General features: G+C 37.0%; 1 protein-coding gene across 8 annotated transcripts in view; it reads left to right on the forward strand.

Annotated features, from left to right (window-relative positions):
- The window catches only part of marchf8 (membrane-associated ring finger (C3HC4) 8), a 107,981-nt gene that overhangs the window by 77,285 nt on the left and 8,074 nt on the right, over positions 1-22,622 (forward strand). For 7 of the 8 annotated variants that reach the window (XM_016488425.1, XM_016488424.1, XM_016488427.1 and 4 more), the window contains 4 exons: positions 2,839-2,889; positions 10,910-10,989; positions 11,284-12,105; positions 18,072-18,252. In XM_016488425.1, coding sequence (XP_016343911.1) covers positions 2,839-2,889; positions 10,910-10,989; positions 11,284-12,105; positions 18,072-18,252 — 1,134 coding nt within the window. The remainder of the gene's footprint in view (positions 1-2,838; positions 2,890-10,909; positions 10,990-11,283; positions 12,106-18,071; positions 18,253-22,622) is intronic. The other variant, XM_016488432.1, reaches the window with a different exon arrangement.

A 22,622-nucleotide genomic window follows, 5' to 3' on the forward strand; every position in this document is an offset into this window, starting at 1 on the left:
TATATATATATATATATATATATATATGTATGTATATATGTATGTATGTGTATATATATATATGTGTGTGTGTGTGTGTGTGTGTGTGTGTATACACACACATATATATAACAACACACACACATATGCAGGTACACTAAAATTGTGTAGTGCAAAAAAATAAATAATATTAAATAAGGCGTGTTAAATGTTAAAATCCAAAAAATGTATTTCCAGGTTTACCGAAATGATATCCTTCATTTGTGGTGATATCCAGATTTCTGTGTGGTCTTAGACTTTTGGACCCCGATGTATTTTTACTAAAGCATTTTATCATATGAAAAATGTCATGAACATATTTTGATCAGAACTTTGAATGGATTCGCTTAAACAGCCATTTCATACAGATTCATGGAAAAAATGAAACTTGTCAGACCTGCTGTTTTCGCAGTTGAATTTTTGTATTCATGAGACAAGGAAGGATCATGAAACTAATTTCATGAGACTTTAGAAAATGTAATTGCCCAATAAAAATTGCATTAAAATCTTTAGACATTTATGATGTTGCTTAATTTTATATGAGCAGCTAATCATGTGTGCTCTACCGAGTGACTCGTTTTGACCTTTTATTCGACTGAAACTGGCCATCACCTCGAGTGTGTGCAGTATAGAAAGTGATTGGATGAACTGTTTTGATGTGTAGCATGGCTGAAATTCCCCTTAATAACAGAAAGACAGTAACCAGCAGGGATTTAGCACTCGGTCCCCTCCGTTGCCATCTCCATGGTAACAGCACAGGGCTGGAGACATGAGTAAAAAGCACAGGAATGATTAAAGATAAAGAGTATGTCCTTCTGTTGCTGCACATGCTCTCACACTTATTGGGTCCTCACCATTACAGTTCAGTTCAGAGGAAAAACAATGAGCTTTCACACACTCACCCACTCGCTAATCATGGCACATTGTGCCAAAGGGCTCTTTGTTGCAGAGCTTTTCTCTGCCAAGCACTGATATTAGTACCGTTTCTGCCTCATAATTCACACAGGACTGGAAATGCTAAACGAGCGTGCGCTAGTTGTCTTTTGTTCCAAATGTAATGTTGCTGGTTGTTTTGAGGTTTTGAAGTGTTGTTGCTTTTTTTTTTTTGCATTATAAATGATGAAAGGTTGTAAGCAGACTTTGTTTGGGTGACTCTCATGAAGCCTATCAAGAAAGAACACAACTGAATCAAAAATAAGATATGATACTTTACATGAAAAACATAAGGTAACACTTTAGTATAGGGACTAATTCTCAGTATTAATTAGTTAATTATTAGCATGCCTATTAATAACATATTGGCTGTTTTTTAGTACTTATAAAGCATTTATTCTGCATGACCATATTCTACATTCCTAATCCTACCCAATACCTAAACTTAACAACTTCCTTACTAACTATTAATAAGCATCAAATTAGCAGTTTATTGAGGAAAAGTCAGTTAATGGTTTGTTAATGGTGAGAATTGAACCTTAAAATAAAATGACCGAAAATAATGACTGTTTTTTGACTTTGTGACTTGCTTTTCAAAAGAATTAACCACATTTTTCTCAAAATGATCATGACTGCATATAGAAAAAATGTATACCATTCAAACATTTGGATTTATTTATTTATTTATAAAGACATTGAAACTTTTATTAAGCAAGGATCCATTAATTGGATAAAAAGTAATAGTAAAGACATTTTATAATGTTACAAAAGATTTATATTTAAAATAAATGTTCTTTTAACTGTTTATTCAAAATATAAAATTATATATATGGATAGAGAGAGGGAGGTTGTTAAAGATATAGACAGATATTTGTAATTAAAATAATGGGCTAAAATAGATGTGTATGTATACATCTGGATTCCAGTTTTCTGTTTGATTCTTGTAAATGAAATTGTGTAGGCATGCATTCAGTCAGCCAGTCTTTTTCAATGAGCCCCTTTTTCTAGATAGTCTTACAATCTAGAACTTTCAGTCTATTTTTAACTGACTTCTTCAACCAGGTAAAGAGTAAAATTTAGCCACCTGAAGAAGGGATGTACAAGGGAAATACAAGAGCATCATCCCAACTTATGTTAAATTGCTTACCATCCATTGACGAGGCAGTTGTAGAAAAACTAGGCCTTCTTCTGTTAAATGAACAAGCATCCCAAAATTGGGAGATATTATCAATTTAATCAGCTTATTACTATTAGAAGCCTTTCTCTGCCTTTCTTCAGTGTCGCAGAACCAGCTGGTAATATAGCAACCCTCTTACATTACAATCATAACTGACCTATAAATAATATCACAGCAGGAAAAAGACATCCCTTCTCGATGCTTAAGGGTGGAATTAACCAGCTGAGAAATATTGAGCATAAAAGCCATGTAGCGAATGAGCTCATGGGGAAATATGAATAATTAATCATAACTAGTTATAATTAATTATAAATATTTGTATCTGGTGTCAGGGTTGCCATGGTAACCAGGGTCCTGGGCCCTGTTCACAGACAACTTGGCATCCAGTTTATTGGGTGAGGGGTCTGTGACGATTTGTTAATCTAATGAATAACTGATTTGTTAAATCAAATGAAAAATTGTGTGTTTGATTGGTCCAGACGTTACAGCCATTAATTAGCGCAGTCATGTAGTTAAATCACAAAAAATTTCTAATTTCCTTTCCATGTAGCTGTGCTTCATCGTTTGAGAGGTTTCTGATGTTTGCGGTGTTATTAAAACACTTTTAGCAGTCAGTTCCGTGAGACTTTGTACCTGTTCTTTTAGTTTCTGTTGAACTGAATGATAAGCACTGTTCTCAAACTTTTTCTCCCCTTTTCTCTCTTCCACAGAATGAGAAACCGCTTGGTCATTCTGCAAGCAGGTCCAGCAACATTTCAAAGGTATGAAAATCCATTTCCTTTTCCTCTTCTACTGAGAGCGAGTGAGTGGCTTAGCTTTCTAGGGGGTCTGCACCTGCTGTCTGCAAATACTTTCATTCTCTTTCTGAGTTTATTCCGTCAGGATTTCTAAGCAAGACTTTTCAGACTGAAATATATTTATTGGCCTGATGCAAAGGAGATCGGAAGGACATTTTGTCTGACCTAGAAGGAAGAAAAAAAGCACAGCAGACAATAAAAACATAAGCACAAGGGCTCATTTTATGCTTACAGTATGTAGACTTTCACTCTAGTTATTTATTTTTCAGGTCAAGGAAGCTTTGTACTTTATTATCCAATCTTGAATTCCCCTTTCCATATTTAAAGGACACCTGTTTATCTGTCTGATATTTAATGAACACCATGTGCTATGGGCTTGAAACATATTCTATGCAATTATGCAAATGAGACATGAATGCTCACAAGTGCTTATCCGCTGTATATACTTAATATGAGTTCTGTTGCCGTAACAAACCTCTGTAGTAAATGGGCCCGTAGTTACCCTTAAATGCCTATGCCACTAAACTGGATGTGTTATTATCAAGTCAAGTCAAGTCAAGTCTGCTTTATTGTCAATTCTTCCACATGTACAGCACATACACACAGAGAATTTAAATTGCGTTACTCTCAGACCCTTGGTGCATACAGATAACACTAACAGTAGAACATAAATACAGATATACAGATTAAATATAAAATACAACTATACAAATATACAAATAAGGTAAAATGTAAAAAAAAAAAATATAAAAAAACTTTCTGTCGGGAGAGAGAGAAGCCGCAGCGTGTGAACGTGCCGCCATCTAGCCAATAAGTTTATTATTTATACTTATTATTCAGTATAAACATGTTGACAGTTTAACCAACTCCAACTCGCTCAGCAAGATTCTCCTCAAATTTTTTGCCTTTTGATCATAGTTGGTCTGAAATAGAAGACTATGTTAATGCACTAAAGCAGCCCTTGCAGCAGTGTTAAGAATATAGTGTGTACTTGCTTTGTCAATTTCAGAAAGCACCATTAGGTAGCTTGAAGCGTCTGCGCTTATATTCTTGTGTAGAGTATGTTTCCACAGTACACCTTTTGGTCTTATTTCTTTGATTATATCATCACCTCAAAATGTGTTTAACATTGTTGCATTCTTGGCATGCACAGTTGAGGTTTAAAAGACACTTTTAAATTCAGTAATATTATCAGTTTGACTGCACTGAATCTTAAACTAAATTGAGCTGGATAATCACAATTGTCTTCTGTAGAGCTGCTTTAGAGGTGAATCGTTGAATATAGCTGATCTCTGAAGCATAAGCTTCATTATTGAACTGGATTGATCTGAACTGAAACCGAACTGACTTGAGATGAATAAGGACTGTTGTCTTCTGTAAAGCTCCTTATAGCTGAATTAAGCTTTTTTTCATGAGCTTTACACTATTATTGAACTAAACTGAATAAACATTGAACTCTTTTGTGCTGAATAATGACGTTTTCTGTAGAGCCTCTGTGTAGTTGAATTGAGTTCACTTTATAACTTCTCTTGAAATCTTCTCTATAAATCTTTGCTAAACTGAATTAACATTGAACTAAACTGAGATGAATAATGGCATCTTCTTTATAATTAAACTGAGTTTGTTTTATAACTAATGAACTTTGCTAAATTTAATCAACATTGAACTAAATCGAGCTGAATAATGAACAGTTGTCTATTTAGAGCTGCATTACTGCTGAAATTGTATTTGTTTCATAATCGAAGAACTTGCAACATTAATACTTTTATTTCCTTGTTTATTACCATGAGGTTGCTTTAAAACAATCTGTATTATATAATGCACTATATAAATGAATGTGACTTGCATTGCATAATGAATTGCATTTAGACACATTTTAAAATGCATTGATGAATGAAATCAAGCTTCATTAGCTACTGTATTTGTTAATGTTTTGGCCTTAATGAAATGGTTCCTTTTTGTTGTTCCATTTCTTTTGATATAAAATAAAACCCACTTTGAACTTGGATTCCAACTAACTATTGGACTATTCCAAGCAAGCAGATTTGTTCTCACCCTATTCAAATAACTCCTACCCAACATTCATATTGATTTGACTATTTAAAGACACATAGCACTTTGTTAGTGAGTTCATGTTGGGATCAGGTCTGTCAGGCACTTTCACTTTAACATGGATCTCTTCCTCTTAGTGGAGATTTGCTGCACTTCTGCGTAACATTGAGCCTCTTAACAGATAAACTCTTTACATGAACTAATAGATGCCAGGGTCACCTGCTCTGCGAAACACTCCACTGGTTTAGCTCAAGACATTCAGCTACTGTGGACTTTGGGTTCACATTCAAGCCTTGAGCACTTTAAGGCTGTTTTCACATTTGGTTTGAATGCATGGTCTAGTTTGAGTCCTTATTTTGTACATTGTAAATATAGTTGATACCATAATACCATCTGCAAACAGTGGCAGAGTTCAAACAAAGCTTATCTTAGACCAATTTTTAAAGTGTACACGAGGTTAGATGGACTTTGTACAGAATTTTTATAATTTAAAAGTTTTAGAATTTAAAAATTATTTAACTTTTGTTCTTATAGTTTAGTGTTTCTGTGCTTTTAGGAGTCAACAGTTTGTATTAATTTTAATTAATTACTTTTAGAGCCTCATGTATTGTAGCATGTTCAATTGACTGCTTACATGCACCAGAGAGCATGATCGGTGTTCACCCCCAGCGGAAAGAAATGTCTCATCATTCCAGAGCTCATTTGTCTACGACAGGATAAATAACATGAGAGGTCCCATTACAGTTGTTATCAGTTCAGTGTCCGACACGCACTCATGCTGCATGACGAGGTTTTGACTGCTGAGAAACCCGAAGGGTCCTAATAGAGGTCCATGGGGTGTTCCTGTCAGCTCTGTCATTTCAGCCTTACATTAAGCAATCAAACAAAACAACACACTCAACTGATCCATGTCAGTGTTGTTATTACCCAGAATCCTCTTGGTTGGGCTCATATCTGCAGCCTTAAAGGAATAGTTCACTCAAAAAAACAAACAAACAAAAAAATGATATATATATATATATATATATATATATGTATGTGTGTGTGTGTGTATATATATATATATATATATATATATGTGTGTGTGTGTATATATATATATATGTGTATATGTATGTATGAAAATATTTCAGTTTTTTTGTCCATATAATGAAAAGCTATGTCCATGTCCAGTTACGCAACATTGAGCGGGACTCTCTGTTTGCCTGATGGGGCTGTGTGGCTTGCAGATCAAGTGCACTCAGTTTAAGTATGGTCTTGAAGAGGGTAGACTGTCTTTGGTTTATTAGAGAACATCTGTTTTGAACCCCTCTGCCTCATCACATCAGATGTCACGTTTGATTGACAGACCTTTCATATGGTAGCATCTGCATTCATTTCCATAATCATTCTGTAGACATACGCCTCAAATTGTGCAGATGATCATGTACAAACAATTAGCTGCAGAGTTAATATGCTTCCAGAAAATTGGTTCAGGTTGAACAGTCTGGAAACAAAACCTTGCTTGTTTAAATGCTTTTGAATTTAGTGCTGCTTATCATTCTGTTTCTGTACCCAACTTCTTCCTAATTTCCTTTTGATTGCTTTTTAGACTCAATCCAAAAGATCACACGACACTCAAATCCACCTCATTATGAAACAAACATTCTTACTGACTGCGTCATACTGGGGTTTTATCGCTTATGCAATAATGCTATTAAAGAAAAACCTACAATGTGTAGTCATTTATTTCCTCAAACACATTAACAGACCCTGAATTGACCTTTATTGCCAGAGTTTCCATAATATGTTAGCAAGTTGCTAATTCACAATAAGCTCAGTAGTACCATGTTTTAGAAATGACTTCAAGTTAATTCACTACATTTTACACTAGTGGTTCTCAACCAGGTTCCTGGGTGATGACTTAAAATAAAACAAAAGGGAACAATAAAATAAACTAAATGGCAAAACGTTTTTTTTTTTTGTCTTATTTTAATTCACCCCTCATTAACTTTTTTCTTCATTGAAGAACCATTGTCCTCACCATCTAGAAAAACCTGGATATACGTGAGGTTTCCTAATTTAGAAGTGTGACTTCTAGACCTAGATAAGTCATAAAATATAAAAAATATCACAAAAATCATATTTTGTGCATTCAAGGTATGGGTTTCATCACTATGTACATTTAGTTTGTATATTAACCACAGTTTTCTGGCCTTTTGCACACTTGTGCTTGTGTCGGGGCTGAGGGAAGGTTTTAGAGCGTGTAATCTTGGCCTAAAATGCTAGGTCACTGTACTCTGTGTGTGTGTGTGATGAATGGAGCCATGGAGAGAAGACGGCCTCCCAGAATAACACCCGTCATTGGGAGCAATTTAGCCCTCTGGAGGTGGACGGCACACATACAGACTTTACAGTTGCTTTGTAGAGAATGAAAAAGACAGGAAGGGCTTATGAAGGCTTGCTGAGTAGATTTGGAGGCAAGGGCCTACTCTTCCTCTCTTGTTGTTTATGCCACATGTTCATTCTTTCTCCTGTCTGTTCTCTGAAAACAGAAATGAAGTCACAAACATTTACTTTGAGGTTTGGGAGTCTCAGGTGATGGTTCTTTCAGAAAAAACTTAAGGGTGATTCATTTTTCTTTTTTCGGAAATACACCACTGTTCAAAAGTTTGGGATTGTTATGGTTTTTTTAAAGATATCTCTTATCCTCACCATGCAGGGCTGCATTAATTTGATAAAAAATATAGTAAAAATAGCATTATAGTGCTATTTTTATGCATTATAAATATTATTACCATTTAAACTAATCAATTTATTCATGTATTTTAAAATGTAATTTATTCCTGTTATGTCAAAGCTGAATTTTCAGCATCATATACTCCAGCCTTCAGTGGCACGCGATCCTTCAGAAATCATTCTAATATGCTGATTTGCTGTTAAAGAAACATTTCTTCATTATTATCAATGTTTCAAATGGTTGTGCTGCTTAATATTTTGTGAAAATGTTTTCTTTGATGAATAGAAGTTCAAAAGAACAGCATTTACAGTATTTGAAATAGAAATCTTTGTTACATTGTAAATGTCTTTACTGTCACTTTGGATCATTATAATGCGTCTTTCCTGAATAAAAGTATTAATGTCTTTAAAACACACACACTTCTGAACGGTACTGTATTTTCTCCTATCTCTGCTTAATGTGCGGTGAGTTTTACAAATTCATAGTAAGCGATTTGTAGGTTGAATCCTCTGAAAAGTATAAATATTGTGCATGGCTGGTGCTATAAAAACATTGCTCTGTTTGTGCATCCCAACCAGTCCATCACACTAACAGTGGCTCAACCTATGGTGTGAGTTTAGGTTGGGACTATCAGTTTAATTTGGGTGTAGTGTAGTTAGCACCACATGTTAACCAATAATGTTCCCTCTAAACTGCATACATGCACTTCTGATGTTTCTCCGGTACTGAAAAACATTTGAAATCTGATTCAACTCTGCACGTCCGTTGACATGAGTGACAGCAACAGTTGGCGACGCTGTGTGGGCATGTCTAGAAACTCCTAAAGTTGAGTCCAACTTTATGCAAATCAGCAACAACTAGATGGGGTGATTAACAATGGGAGTGAAGTCAGTGGAGATTATATAATACCATAAAAATGATGCAGGAAAACCATATCAGAATTTGGCGATTCATGCATTGATCTTGTTCATTATATGATGCATTTTGCATTGCTGCAGTTTATATACAAACATTTTCCCTGCATATTGTTTTTTTAGCAGCAAGAAAATAGAGACCTTGTCATCTTGTTTATACTAGAAAAACATCTAATATAAAAGGTTTAAATGTTAGGGCATCCAGCAGCGGGAATGCCTGTTAGTGACCTCGCAACCTCGAGGGACAAAATTGCTGTCAGTGTGAACTAGGCATTAAAACATGCTGTCAACATCTTCACTAAAACCACATGTATTAGAGGCAAATTCCATAACCACAGCACTGGAATTTGCATAACCCATTACTAGCGTTGTTGCTCATGTGTCAACACGCGCAAGTCTGTGCCTCATCTCTGTCCAATTTTCAGTAGTCAGTATGCCGTTTTGTCAAGGGTTTGTGTCGTTTTTGTTGATTCACACATGGCTGTGTGTGTATATCACATCTCAGAAGGGAGTCTTCACAAACATGCACTCTTGTCAGGCTTGAAAATACACCTTATCTTGCTGACTGGGTCTGCAAGGAGCCGGAGTGACTCACAGTTAATCACGTTTGCGCTGTCGTCACAACTCGACTAAGCAACACAGACATACACACATTTGCACATATACACTATTGCACATATTGCATATACACTATTTGTTTAGGTTTTTTTTTACAATTTATTTACTATATACTATTTTACTAGTACTGTTTTTAATTTCTATAAGATGTAAGTACTAGGTAAATGTGTATAGTATGTATTAAATTTTTTTTATGAAGTAACACCTAAGAAGTAACATCATTTGGTAATGGGGTTGCAAGAAATGTGTAAATAATGAATTCAAAATAAAAATGTTCAAATAATATTTATTTTGATCTCCTGAGATAGACAGTCAACATTTTCTGAATTTCCCAGGCCCTATTTGTACCCCATTTGTGGAAAGTGCCATTAAATGTTTGAAAATGTTCACATCTTCAATTCCCAAGTAACATAAACAGAAAAGTTTCTGTATAAATGAGTGTGAATCATATGAAATTCTGGATTGAGATGCTAATGTAAGGCGCTCACTCAGGCATATTACTTCCACATTTCTCACGCCTGAAAACACTATTTCCTAATAGTTTCTTGGAACATTATTCATCAAAGATGTGAATTTGTGTGACTGTGCGTGTCAGCTTGTGTGTTAGTGTGTGTATTTTTGTAGAGGGCAGTTCCGGACACTCTATCCTGTATTGATCCCTGTCAGGCCCTGGGCTATAAATTCTCTGTTTGTTACAGATAGAATCGATAGGTAATTAGTCTGGGACATAAATGATGGAATCAAACATTGCGCATGTGATCCATGCTGCTTTGATCCAAATGCCCAGGTAATATTAGTGTGTGTGTGTGTGTGTGTGTGTCTGTGTGTGTGTGTGAGAGAGAGAGAGAAATAGGTTTTAGGCAAGGATATTCCTTTTGTCGAAAGTTTTTATTTGTCTTAAATATAACCCCCCCCCCTTTCTTTTCAAGAAATTTAAGATTAAAGTTTTAAAATATTCCATTGCAATGATGTGTCTTCTTTCTGACATCTGTTTTCATAATTGGTCTTGCATACAATACATTTAACCATACACCATATATACCATTCAAACATTTGGGGTCCGTAAGATTGAAAAAAAAATGTTTTTAAAGTCTCTCATGCTTAACAAGACTGCATTTATTTGAAAAAAAAAAGAGCAAAAACAGAAATAATGTGAAATATAATAAAGATTTTAAATGACTTTTATTTTTTAAACATATTTTAAATTGTAATTTATTCCTGTGATGCAAAGCTGAATTTTCAGCATCATTACTCCAGTCTTAATTGTCACATGATCCTTCAGTACATTATTTTTTGTAGAAACCATGATACAATTTTTAGGATTCTTTGATCATTATACAGCATATATTTGAAATAGAAATCTTTGTAACATTATAAATGTCTTTACTGTCACCTTTGATCAACTAAATGTGTCTTTGCTAAATAAAAGTATTAATTCCTTTAAAAAAAAAAACTCTTACTTTGAGTCTTACTGACTCAAAACTTTTGAACAGTAGTGTATATGTGTCGAGTGTCATGACAAAGGCAAAGTGGCTGTGATGCATTTCATTTATGCAGAACCATAAAACAAAAAGCTACATTTACGTAAAATATTTTGATGCCTTGCAAGGACCGGAATTTCCATCAGGACATGCTTCTTTACTTAAAATTTCTAATTTGCTGGTCTCTGTTTTGCATACAGGCTGGAAGTCCGACCTCTGTGAACGCACCCTGCAGCTTTCCCAGGACTTCAGTGACACCCTCGAACCAGGATATATGCAGGTAGGTTTGCCCTCCGTCAGGCCTGAAGCCTCAGTGTGCTCCTGCATTATGGTCGTGTCCTGAAAGAGAGTAAAAGATCCAGAAAGAGGCAGAACTGTCAAAATATCAATGGGCCAACACTGCCGTCCATCTTGGTTCTGGCATTTTATTTTCTAAACCTTCCTCTTGGTTCCTCCCACCTGTCTCCATTTGTTCTCTAATGCATGTTGCACGTCTCTTTATGTCCATTTTCTCTCTTCCCATCTCTGTTTCTGTACCTCTCTTTCTGTCCCATCCCTGTCCTCTCGTATGCAGTTCTAATGACCTCGCTCAGGACCAGAAGCCTTTACAGGCCACTGTAGTGCTGTTGAACTCTAATGGTAAAAGCTCAGCATCTCAGGGTGTCACCATGACCATGCTCTGCCTGGACTCCCCCAACAAACCCAAAAATAGGACCTTGTTTGGCACAGAATGGCTCTCCCTACTCAAACCATCAGTCAACTTGAAACCAGAAGGAGGCAGTCTCAAGTTCTCAAAGTCTCTAAATGACGTGGGACAAAAGATGGACAGCCTATGCAACAGTCTTCACTTTATAGACCGCACGTGTTCGGATGGGGAGCTGGGAGTGGAGAAGGAACAACTCGTGCAAGACGGCCACATCAAAGCCCTCAATGGTCAAGCCAACTCTCCTCCTCCGTTTGCTTCTCAGCCTCCATCCTTCCTCAACAACTATAAATACATCTCCAACCCAGGGCCTGAGCACTGCCTGGCTCCCCCTGCTCCTCCCCATTCAGACCTTCAAAGAAGCTCCAACTTCCTGCGGTTCATCATCCCGTTCACCCGGTCGTCCACCGCAGGAAGCCTGCAGGCATCTGAGATGGGAAGCTACGCTTCAAGGCTGCACATCGGCAAGTCATCCAGCGCCATGCTGGACGTCAGCGAGTCCTGCTGTATGGAAGAGATGGGAGACGACGAGGTGTTCGAGGAGAACTCGTCCCGCTGGAAGCTGAAGACTGAGGGCTTGTGGGCTCCTCTTTGCTCCCTTGAGGAGGACAGCGACCTGGATCAATGCTGCTCTTCGCTGTCTGAGAAAAATGGGCCGCTGTCGCCCTACTCCCTCTCGGGGGACTGCTGCAGGTTGGTGGGACTTACTCACTCCTGCCCAGCTCCTCTTACCTATGGGCTCCACCTCTAGAGTGATTCATCCTCATAGTCCCACTACAGCCCTCACCTGGATGTTCATTTCCTACAAGTCCCTGTTTGTCCTTCCTGATAGAGGCCTGCTAGTGCTGTGATAGTTTCTCGTCCTCTTGTAATGGTGGGCGATAAAAATGAAAATGTTAATGTATTGGTGGAATAGATCTGCTACGCTGCTGCTGCTGTTGGTTATTGCTGTTGTAGATTATTGCTGCTGCTGCTGCTGCATAGGAACTTGCTACTTCCAATACATATACAGATACTGTGCTGTGAGTATTTAAGGGACATACTGCTGCTGCACATGTAGCATATATAATAACCCGTAGCAGATCTATACAGGTGGAGCTGGGGAAGATGGAGGGTTTCCGAGTAACTATTGGATGCTAACCAGCCATGTAAATGTAAAGCAGCATGCTTATTGGCTGCGTATGCAACATGAACCAGTCAGCTTGTGCCATGTAGTTTAACACTGTGAATATCATCAGTTTGCATTAACAACCCATCAGCCTGCGCCATCTAGAATTTAATGACAGAACTTGGCGTTTATGAGTGTTAAAGATCCACCGTGTGGAAGAGGGAAGTGTCTGACCTTCTGTGTGGGATGTGATGCATATTGCATCGCAATGCTGTCATGGACCGTCCAAGCAGATTTAATTGGAGAGATCCAGTCGATGTTTATGGTAGCTTCTTGATTGATGTAGTTTAGCCATATTGAATGAGGTAGAATGAAGATTGAGATCTGATTACAGTTTTGGTTGTGGCTGTCTGGCTTTGCGATTTGAGACCAGGCAAAATAACCGTTGTATCAATATTCATCTACAGGGCCACACGGATGCCTCAGGACACAATTAGCGTAACTTATGAGGTATGTAATTGACTTAGAGCTGCGGCCTGCCGGCATCAAACTAAACAACTCTGGAAGAAAAACTGCTTTTCAGCTCCAAGTACTATTTGGTTGTTACAAATTCTTTCCAGCATCTCAGATTTAGGGTAGTAGCTTTCAGGTGAACTCCGCTCTGGCTTATATAGAAAAAGAGTATGGCTGCGTCCAAAATCGCATGCCATGACTAGGTACTACACTGGATGAGGAACAAATTTTGTGACCGCTACAGAATTGTTCTATATAGTGTGAATATGTGTAGTATAAATGTAATCCAGACGTACTACGTTTGTCTTTGTCATGTGACCTAACAGCGTCAGTTGTGTCACTTTACTGCCATTCACAAATCCTCTCCCGTGGCCTCGTGGGGGGATAAAGTGTCCTTTGGATTGACAATTCAGAATTTTGCTGGAAGTAGTAATCCATTCGGGTACTTTTTGCCTACTGTAGAATGAATACTGTGAATTCGGAATACTACTCTTTTCACGTACAGTTTTTTTTTGCCAGCTGTATAGTAGGGATTCATATTCGGATGCAGCTTATGTTTGTTTGTAAAGTGGCTACATCCAACAAGCTTTTTGAGAAGATCTGCTTATCTCTAAGCTAAAGTCATTGCTTAACACTTTACCTGAGCTTCACTAGACTTCTTCAGTTTTTTTATTGTGTACGTCTTAAGGGTGAGAGGAGGTTTCTTCCCACATGTATTACCACTCTCACGCAGTGCTGTGAAAACACATGTGCTCTTAAAATAGCTGACATTTAGAGATCAGCCAGCAAGACTTATTGGTTTAAACCAGAGTTGAAATGCCCAGGCTTGGAGATATGCCACAAAGCATGCACAGGTGTCTTGAGGTGTGACCCATGGCAAGGATTAATTTTTATGTGGAAGGAACATCACATGTACTGGTGCATTTAAATGTTTTAACTGCATCTGAATATTTTAGTTTATGAGGGATCTATTCATGGAATAATATAGGAATTATTCATATGTTTCTGTCTGCTCATAATTATGTGCTCAGTCACATCTGCAGTTATAGTTTCAAGAGAACGTTCTCAAACGACAGTGAAAATGTTTTATGCTTCAGCTCTTTAGAAAACCATTTATGAACAGGTGCTTGAAAGAACTAATACAATGATCTGAGGAACATAAAATATAATATGCTAATTGGTATGTTTTATTTGTTAAAGAGGTGGTTCACTGTTTTTTTTCTAGGCTTGATTGTGTTTATGGTGTCTAACGTGTTAATGCTTCGTTTTAAAAAAAAAACGCATTATTTTTCACATAATTTACCTTTATTCCACACCGCTCTGTCCCTTCTCTGAGAAACATGCTGATCATTTCCTTCTTTTATGAAGCCCCTCCCTCAGAAATAGGCGATGGGCTGAGATTGGTCAGCTGGCTCAGTGTGTTGTGATTGGCTAAACCGCCTCTACAGCGCGTCTGAACATCCCGCCCCTCAAGCTCAGAATGTGCTTCGGTTGTATTGTAAACAATGACGTCCTCTATATTGCTTATCAATTTGAGCCCGATTGAGACGCAGAGAATATTAATGAAGAGGATTGAGCAGAACCTGTGCAAGCACTGCTCTTAATGGTATGTTTGTTTGTTTGTTGTTGTCCCATACTTTTAGATACGCTGTTGTTTGTAAATGCTACTGCTTCTGTTAGCTTTTAATATATGGTTTTATTCTGATTAAAGCTTTAATACAGCACAGCAACCGTACGCACGTCCATGTATAACGCTTCTCATAGCTATGTGAAAATAAGTGTATAAATGGAACAGTTTGTTGGAGCTGATCTGACGATCTGAATGTTTTTGTCATAGAATATAAATATACATAGGCCTATATTTTTTCATATTTGTTTATTTTATTTTTCTTTATAATGAAGTAGTCTGTATCTAGTAGATTGTGAAAGAATGATTGTCAGTTCCACACACAGAGATATATAAATTCTACATTTATTTAAGTGAGGGAAAAAAACTTCACTGGTATCGGATCCGTATCGGTATCGGCCAATACCGAACCCTAGGTATCGGAATCGGTATCGGAGGCGAAAAAGGCGGATCGGAGCATCCCTAATTGTATCAGTTCATTGTTGGAGCTGAGCTGAATGAGAGAGAGAGAGAGAGAGAGAGAGAGAGAGAGAGAGAGAGAGAAGCAGAGCGTGTGCAGAGCAGGGGGACGCGAGGAAAAGGATTAAGAACCGCTGCTTTAGAACATTGATTTTGAAACTTGTGAATCCATTCGAATCGTTAGAAGACAGAATCGCGATTCATATATGAATAGATTTTTACGTGCACCTCTAGTTTTCTCTTCCTCTTCTCTAAAGCAGCTCAGCATGGCCTCGCCCCCTTTGTTGCCTTTTTCTGAGGGCGGGGTTTATCTGGGTTTGTGTCGTCACGAACCTGGGAAGTAACTTGTTGAAGTCCCTACCAGCCGTTTTTGTAGGCATTAAACTGCCAGAATTTTAAAAGACGATATCTCCGTTTGCATTGAACTTTCAGCTTCGTAACTTTGCAGATATTGTTTATGCTCAAACAGCAACATTACACACTAACTAACGTTAAATTAGAGAAATCGCAATGAACCACCCCTTTAATGTCTCGAGTCAATTCAAAAATTCATTGTTTGTACCCAAAATGTTCAGTGAAGGGTTAGGGTATTAAAATGCGCTAGTCATTTTATATAAAATAGAAGATGTATTGGAAATTGGAAATATTTTAAATTAAAATAAGTATATATTATTTTTCCTTATGTTAATTTAGTGAAAACAGAATGGAGAATGGAACTTTTTTTTTAACTACATTTTGCACTTTTTTTTTTTACTTGTTTTAAACATTTTAATCCATGTCACAAGAAATACAATCATATTTATTGAGTATCATAGAATTACAGTAGTGTATTTACTTTAATACAGTGCTATAAAGAGTGAATGCTTGTCTAATGAAATCATTTGACTATTCCAGAACAGCAGGTCAATGAGCAATTGTGAAACCTTGTGAAAAGGCCGGATATAATGTCTTAAATGTGGTAATTGGATTGAGTCTTTCTATTTGAATGTAATCTAGTCTAGCTTTATGTGATTGTCTTAATATATTCTGATTAAAATAGAAAGGAAGTTAGAGAGGGGAATGAATCTGGCCTTTGTAGTCAAGAAAAATATGAGTGATCATAAACAAAAGGAGTCCAGTAAAGCAATGTCCCATAAAGCACTCACGGACGTTATTACACACTGTGCTCAGACGGGTGTAAGATGATGGAGATGTGACAGGCTTCGTTTTTCTCTTTTTCTGTGCTGTTTCTTGCTCTAATCTTGTAGAGCCTTGACTGGATCATGCGTGTCTGAAAATAGTCATTATCCTGGTCATTCAGTCTGAAAAGCCTCCTCTGGACGCTGACACTGAAGCAATCTTCCCTCTCATTTGTGCCCCGGCAGCTAGTTAACATTTAGAGGGCCCGTATCGTGGAGGATATTATTGGTACATCCATTACAACGTCTAAACCGTGTGCTGCGACCATAATGTCATTTGTTGTATGCTGTTGTTCTGTCAGCACGTGTATACATCAAAGATTAAATTTATGGTTGTCTAACTACAATTTTTCCTCATAACATTCCTCTGGCAAGTACTGCTGTTTGAAATGCTTGGAATCTTTAATGAAGTCACAGTCAAATCTCTTGTCTCTGAAGAATTTAAATTTTCCACATTTGGCAGATGGTTTTAATTAAAGCGACTTCAAACTGTGCATTTTATCATATTGTGTTTCCTGGGAATCAAACTCATGACAATGACATTGCACTTTGAGATCTGCATGCATAGAAATTGAGCTCCCCATTGTGTTTGTTTCAAATCCACCAGCAGCCATGCAATGAATAATACACAAATTATTCTGAAAACAGAAAAATGTGTATAGAGTAAATATTCTGTAAAATGTTCATTTCATTTCCACAGTTTTGTTTGTGTCTCACTGCATCTCATTTATTGCTGTAAAATGATAAAATGGTCCTTATAGTATTTATTTTTATGTAGTTTTTGTCCTGTGTAGGGTTGCAGGGATGTCAAAGCCAAATGTTATTTTATTTTATTATTATATTATACATGGTTTTGGCCATTGAAAAGTCAGTTGATCTCTATTTTGAAATGATGTCTCTCCCAAATTGCTAATCGTGTGTTGTTCTCTGAAGAGCACCAGTGAGATGTGAACTCATCTGTGATTCACTTTGAACTGACGCTTGCCTCAGCGGAACGATGGTGCTGACATCCTCCTAATATGAATGTTGACATTTGTCACACAGTTGTTTGTACGTGTTGCTTTCCCAGATGACCTCTAAGCTTATTAAACACTGGCTGAGTCAGAAATTAAATTCATGTGCATAAATGCCCACGAGTGGTAGAGAGAGAAGAGAAAAAAAAAAAACATCTAATTTGTTTCTTAGCAATGAAATTACATGGAGAATAAATTGAGCTTTCAGCTTAGATTCTGCTCTCTCTCTGTCTCTGTCTCCGTCTCTATCTCTTATCTCCCCCTGGACACTCTCCACAAATCCAGCCATCCTTCCAGTAACAAACAGCTTTTCCATTTTCCCCTGCTTGTGTGATTTAAAGTTTAACGGTTGGATGCTTCTATAGGTTCTGTTGATGTTTCTGTAGGGAATTACTTTCCATGAATCATTCAGGAAAGGGAAATGTTAGATTTATGTGTATATTGCGGCACTGATCTGAACATGGTGAACACAGAAACTGTGTTTCTGTCCCAACTACTGGCTTCTGTTTTAGCCTGTTTATAGTGTCCGCTTTATAGTCAATCACTTTGAAAGTTTTTTTTTTTTGGTGATTATGGTTTATTCAAAACTTGAAAATCCTAACAGCAAGTATTAAGAATCAGTTGCGGTTACAGCTGCATTATGAGATGAACAGTATTATAGGATTCCAGTGATATAAGTGTGTGGTGGTTCATGTTGCTCTGCAGTGGTTTTAGGAGGATGACCGAGTGTTTCTCCCTCTCTCTCCGTAAATAAACTGTAGGATTTGTCACTGTGAGGGGGATGATGAGAGTCCGCTGATAACACCCTGTCACTGCACTGGGAGTTTGCGGTTTGTCCATCAGGCCTGCCTGCAGCAGTGGATCAAGAGCTCAGACACACGCTGCTGCGAGCTCTGCAAGTACAACTTAATCATGGAGACCAAGCTCAAACCACTCCGTAAGGTAATGTTACATACATGTATACACATGCAGATGGAAAAATGTTGAGGTTTACCTACTCATACCGAACATCTTTAAAAAGCACACTATAAAAAGCCTTCTGTGAAGGGTTAAAACATGCCCTTATAAAACAGACATTGGATTGAATTACATTCAGAAAACATATAGTAATTGTTTTGTTTACATAAAAACAAGACATACCTAGCATGGTCGAGATTGTTTAATGATGATATATATGTGCATATTTTTTTTACGTATCAGCCAGCTTTGTATATTTGTGTATGCTCATTTCTCCTATTTTTACATCACCTTTGCTATCATCTAACTCTTACTTAAAGTGAATCTTTAAAAACACTAATAATTTCCTGTGCTCAAACAGCAACATTACACACTAACTAACGTTAAATTAGAGAAATCGCAATGAACCACCCCTTTAATGTCTCGAGTCAATTCAAAAATTCATTGTTTGTACCCAAAATGTTCAGTGAAGGGTTAGGGTATTAAAATGCGCTAGTCATTTTATATAAAATAGAAGATGTATTGGAAATATTGGTGCCTTTAAATTAAAATAAGTATATATTATTTTTCCTTATGTTAATTTAGTGAAAACAGAATGGAAAATGTTTCTTTTTTTTTAACTACATTTTGCACTTTTTTTTTTTACTTGTTTTAAACATTTTAATCCATGTCACAAGAAATACAATCATATTTATTGAGTATCATAGAATTACAGTAGTGTATTTACTTTAATACAGTGCTATAAAGAGTGAATGCTTGTCTAATGAAATCATTTGACTATTCCAGAACAGCAGGTCAATGAGCAATTGTGAAACCTTGTGAAAAGGCCGGATATAATGTCTTAAATGTGGTAATTGGATTGAGTCTTTCTATTTGAATGTAATCTAGTCTAGCTTTATGTGATTGTCTTAATATATTCTGATTAAAATAGAAAGGAAGTTAGAGAGGGGAATGAATCTGGCCTTTGTAGTCAAGAAAAATATGAGTGATCATAAACAAAAGGAGTCCAGTAAAGCAATGTCCCATAAAGCACTCACGGACGTTATTACACACTGTGCTCAGACGGGTGTAAGATGATGGAGATGTGACAGGCTTCGTTTTTCTCTTTTTCTGTGCTGTTTCTTGCTCTAATCTTGTAGAGCCTTGACTGGATCATGCGTGTCTGAAAATAGTCATTATCCTGGTCATTCAGTCTGAAAAGCCTCCTCTGGACGCTGACACTGAAGCAATCTTCCCTCTCATTTGTGCCCCGGCAGCTAGTTAACATTTAGAGGGCCCGTATCGTGGAGGATATTATTGGTACATCCATTACAACGTCTAAACCGTGTGCTGCGACCATAATGTCATTTGTTGTATGCTGTTGTTCTGTCAGCACGTGTATACATCAAAGATTAAATTTATGGTTGTCTAACTACAATTTTTCCTCATAACATTCCTCTGGCAAGTACTGCTGTTTGAAATGCTTGGAATCTTTAATGAAGTCACAGTCAAATCTCTTGTCTCTGAAGAATTTAAATTTTCCACATTTGGCAGATGGTTTTAATTAAAGCGACTTCAAACTGTGCATTTTATCATATTGTGTTTCCTGGGAATCAAACTCATGACAATGACATTGCACTTTGAGATCTGCATGCATAGAAATTGAGCTCCCCATTGTGTTTGTTTCAAATCCACCAGCAGCCATGCAATGAATAATACACAAATTATTCTGAAAACAGAAAAATGTGTATAGAGTAAATATTCTGTAAAATGTTCATTTCATTTCCACAGTTTTGTTTGTGTCTCACTGCATCTCATTTATTGCTGTAAAATGATAAAATGGTCCTTATAGTATTTATTTTTATGTAGTTTTTGTCCTGTGTAGGGTTGCAGGGATGTCAAAGCCAAATGTTATTTTATTTTATTATTATATTATACATGGTTTTGGCCATTGAAAAGTCAGTTGATCTCTATTTTGAAATGATGTCTCTCCCAAATTGCTAATCGTGTGTTGTTCTCTGAAGAGCACCAGTGAGATGTGAACTCATCTGTGATTCACTTTGAACTGACGCTTGCCTCAGCGGAACGATGGTGCTGACATCCTCCTAATATGAATGTTGACATTTGTCACACAGTTGTTTGTACGTGTTGCTTTCCCAGATGACCTCTAAGCTTATTAAACACTGGCTGAGTCAGAAATTAAATTCATGTGCATAAATGCCCACGAGTGGTAGAGAGAGAAGAGAAAAAAAAAAAACATCTAATTTGTTTCTTAGCAATGAAATTACATGGAGAATAAATTGAGCTTTCAGCTTAGATTCTGCTCTCTCTCTGTCTCTGTCTCCGTCTCTATCTCTTATCTCCCCCTGGACACTCTCCACAAATCCAGCCATCCTTCCAGTAACAAACAGCTTTTCCATTTTCCCCTGCTTGTGTGATTTAAAGTTTAACGGTTGGATGCTTCTATAGGTTCTGTTGATGTTTCTGTAGGGAATTACTTTCCATGAATCATTCAGGAAAGGGAAATGTTAGATTTATGTGTATATTGCGGCACTGATCTGAACATGGTGAACACAGAAACTGTGTTTCTGTCCCAACTACTGGCTTCTGTTTTAGCCTGTTTATAGTGTCCGCTTTATAGTCAATCACTTTGAAAGTTTTTTTTTTTTGGTGATTATGGTTTATTCAAAACTTGAAAATCCTAACAGCAAGTATTAAGAATCAGTTGCGGTTACAGCTGCATTATGAGATGAACAGTATTATAGGATTCCAGTGATATAAGTGTGTGGTGGTTCATGTTGCTCTGCAGTGGTTTTAGGAGGATGACCGAGTGTTTCTCCCTCTCTCTCCGTAAATAAACTGTAGGATTTGTCACTGTGAGGGGGATGATGAGAGTCCGCTGATAACACCCTGTCACTGCACTGGGAGTTTGCGGTTTGTCCATCAGGCCTGCCTGCAGCAGTGGATCAAGAGCTCAGACACACGCTGCTGCGAGCTCTGCAAGTACAACTTAATCATGGAGACCAAGCTCAAACCACTCCGTAAGGTAATGTTACATACATGTATACACATGCAGATGGAAAAATGTTGAGGTTTACCTACTCATACCGAACATCTTTAAAAAGCACACTATAAAAAGCCTTCTGTGAAGGGTTAAAACATGCCCTTATAAAACAGACATTGGATTGAATTACATTCAGAAAACATATAGTAATTGTTTTGTTTACATAAAAACAAGACATACCTAGCATGGTCGAGATTGTTTAATGATGATATATATGTGCATATTTTTTTTACGTATCAGCCAGCTTTGTATATTTGTGTATGCTCATTTCTCCTATTTTTACATCACCTTTGCTATCATCTAACTCTTACTTAAAGTGAATCTTTAAAAACACTAATAATTTCCTGTCCTTTGAGATGATTAAAAACAAGTTAGTCCATAAAGCCTGCAGGAGGTTTTGATTATTAATTGTGTTATAATGAATTATTTTTGAGTGACGTGAATAAGATGAAAGTCCAGCCACTTCAGTGTTTAGTCTTTGTTCACTGCTTCCTCTTTTAATTACATTTCTGATGGTGTGTGTCTCAAATGGGGTTTAAAATAGGGCATATCTAGGACAGCCTTTATGTCACCATAGAGATTGTGCTTGAGCAGACTTCCTCAGAGAGAGAGAGAGAGAGAGAGAGAGAGAGAGAGAGAGAGAGATTTCAAGGTGTCTGCAAGATGAACTGAGATGCAAAAATGGTCGGTGTGACACAGACTGACTGATAACCAGTATACTCTGCTGGTTGGATTCATTCAGTTTGTGTGTTATCACTGGCTGTAAAATGATATTTGAGACATTGTTCTGTTGAATAGGTTGTAGCAAATCAGCTCAAGGGGAAATATGAATAATTAATCATAACTAGTTATAATTAATTATAAATATTTAAATCCGCTGTAAGTATTTACTTGACCTCTCAGGGTCAACTGTGTCAAATTCTAAGAACGTTAATTTCCTGGTTAAGGGAAATAACTTTCTTACTGTACAATTCTACACAGAGCCTGTAGCATAAATCTGCATGATTAAGGGACTCCAGTTATGAGCAAACAATGAACAACGTCAAGTGTGATACAAGTAAGACTTTATTAACTACATAAACACTTAAACTAGTCTAACATACTACATAAACACTTAAACTAGTCTAACATACGGAGTTTGGAAATACTGGGGAGTTTTATGACCCTTTGTGTGAAAGCATGGTAATTTGCATATGAAACTTGAATCAAAATTACTAATGATTCTAAGAACACTAATAATATTGCCTATGTACCAACATATAATATACACTCTCGTTTAGATCATCAGAAGACGAATTCATAGATACTAAAC

Source organism: Sinocyclocheilus anshuiensis, unplaced genomic scaffold (genome assembly GCF_001515605.1).
Source record: "Sinocyclocheilus anshuiensis isolate Anshui unplaced genomic scaffold, SAMN03320099.WGS_v1.1 scaffold1581, whole genome shotgun sequence".
Taxonomy (NCBI): Eukaryota; Metazoa; Chordata; class Actinopteri; order Cypriniformes; family Cyprinidae; genus Sinocyclocheilus; species Sinocyclocheilus anshuiensis.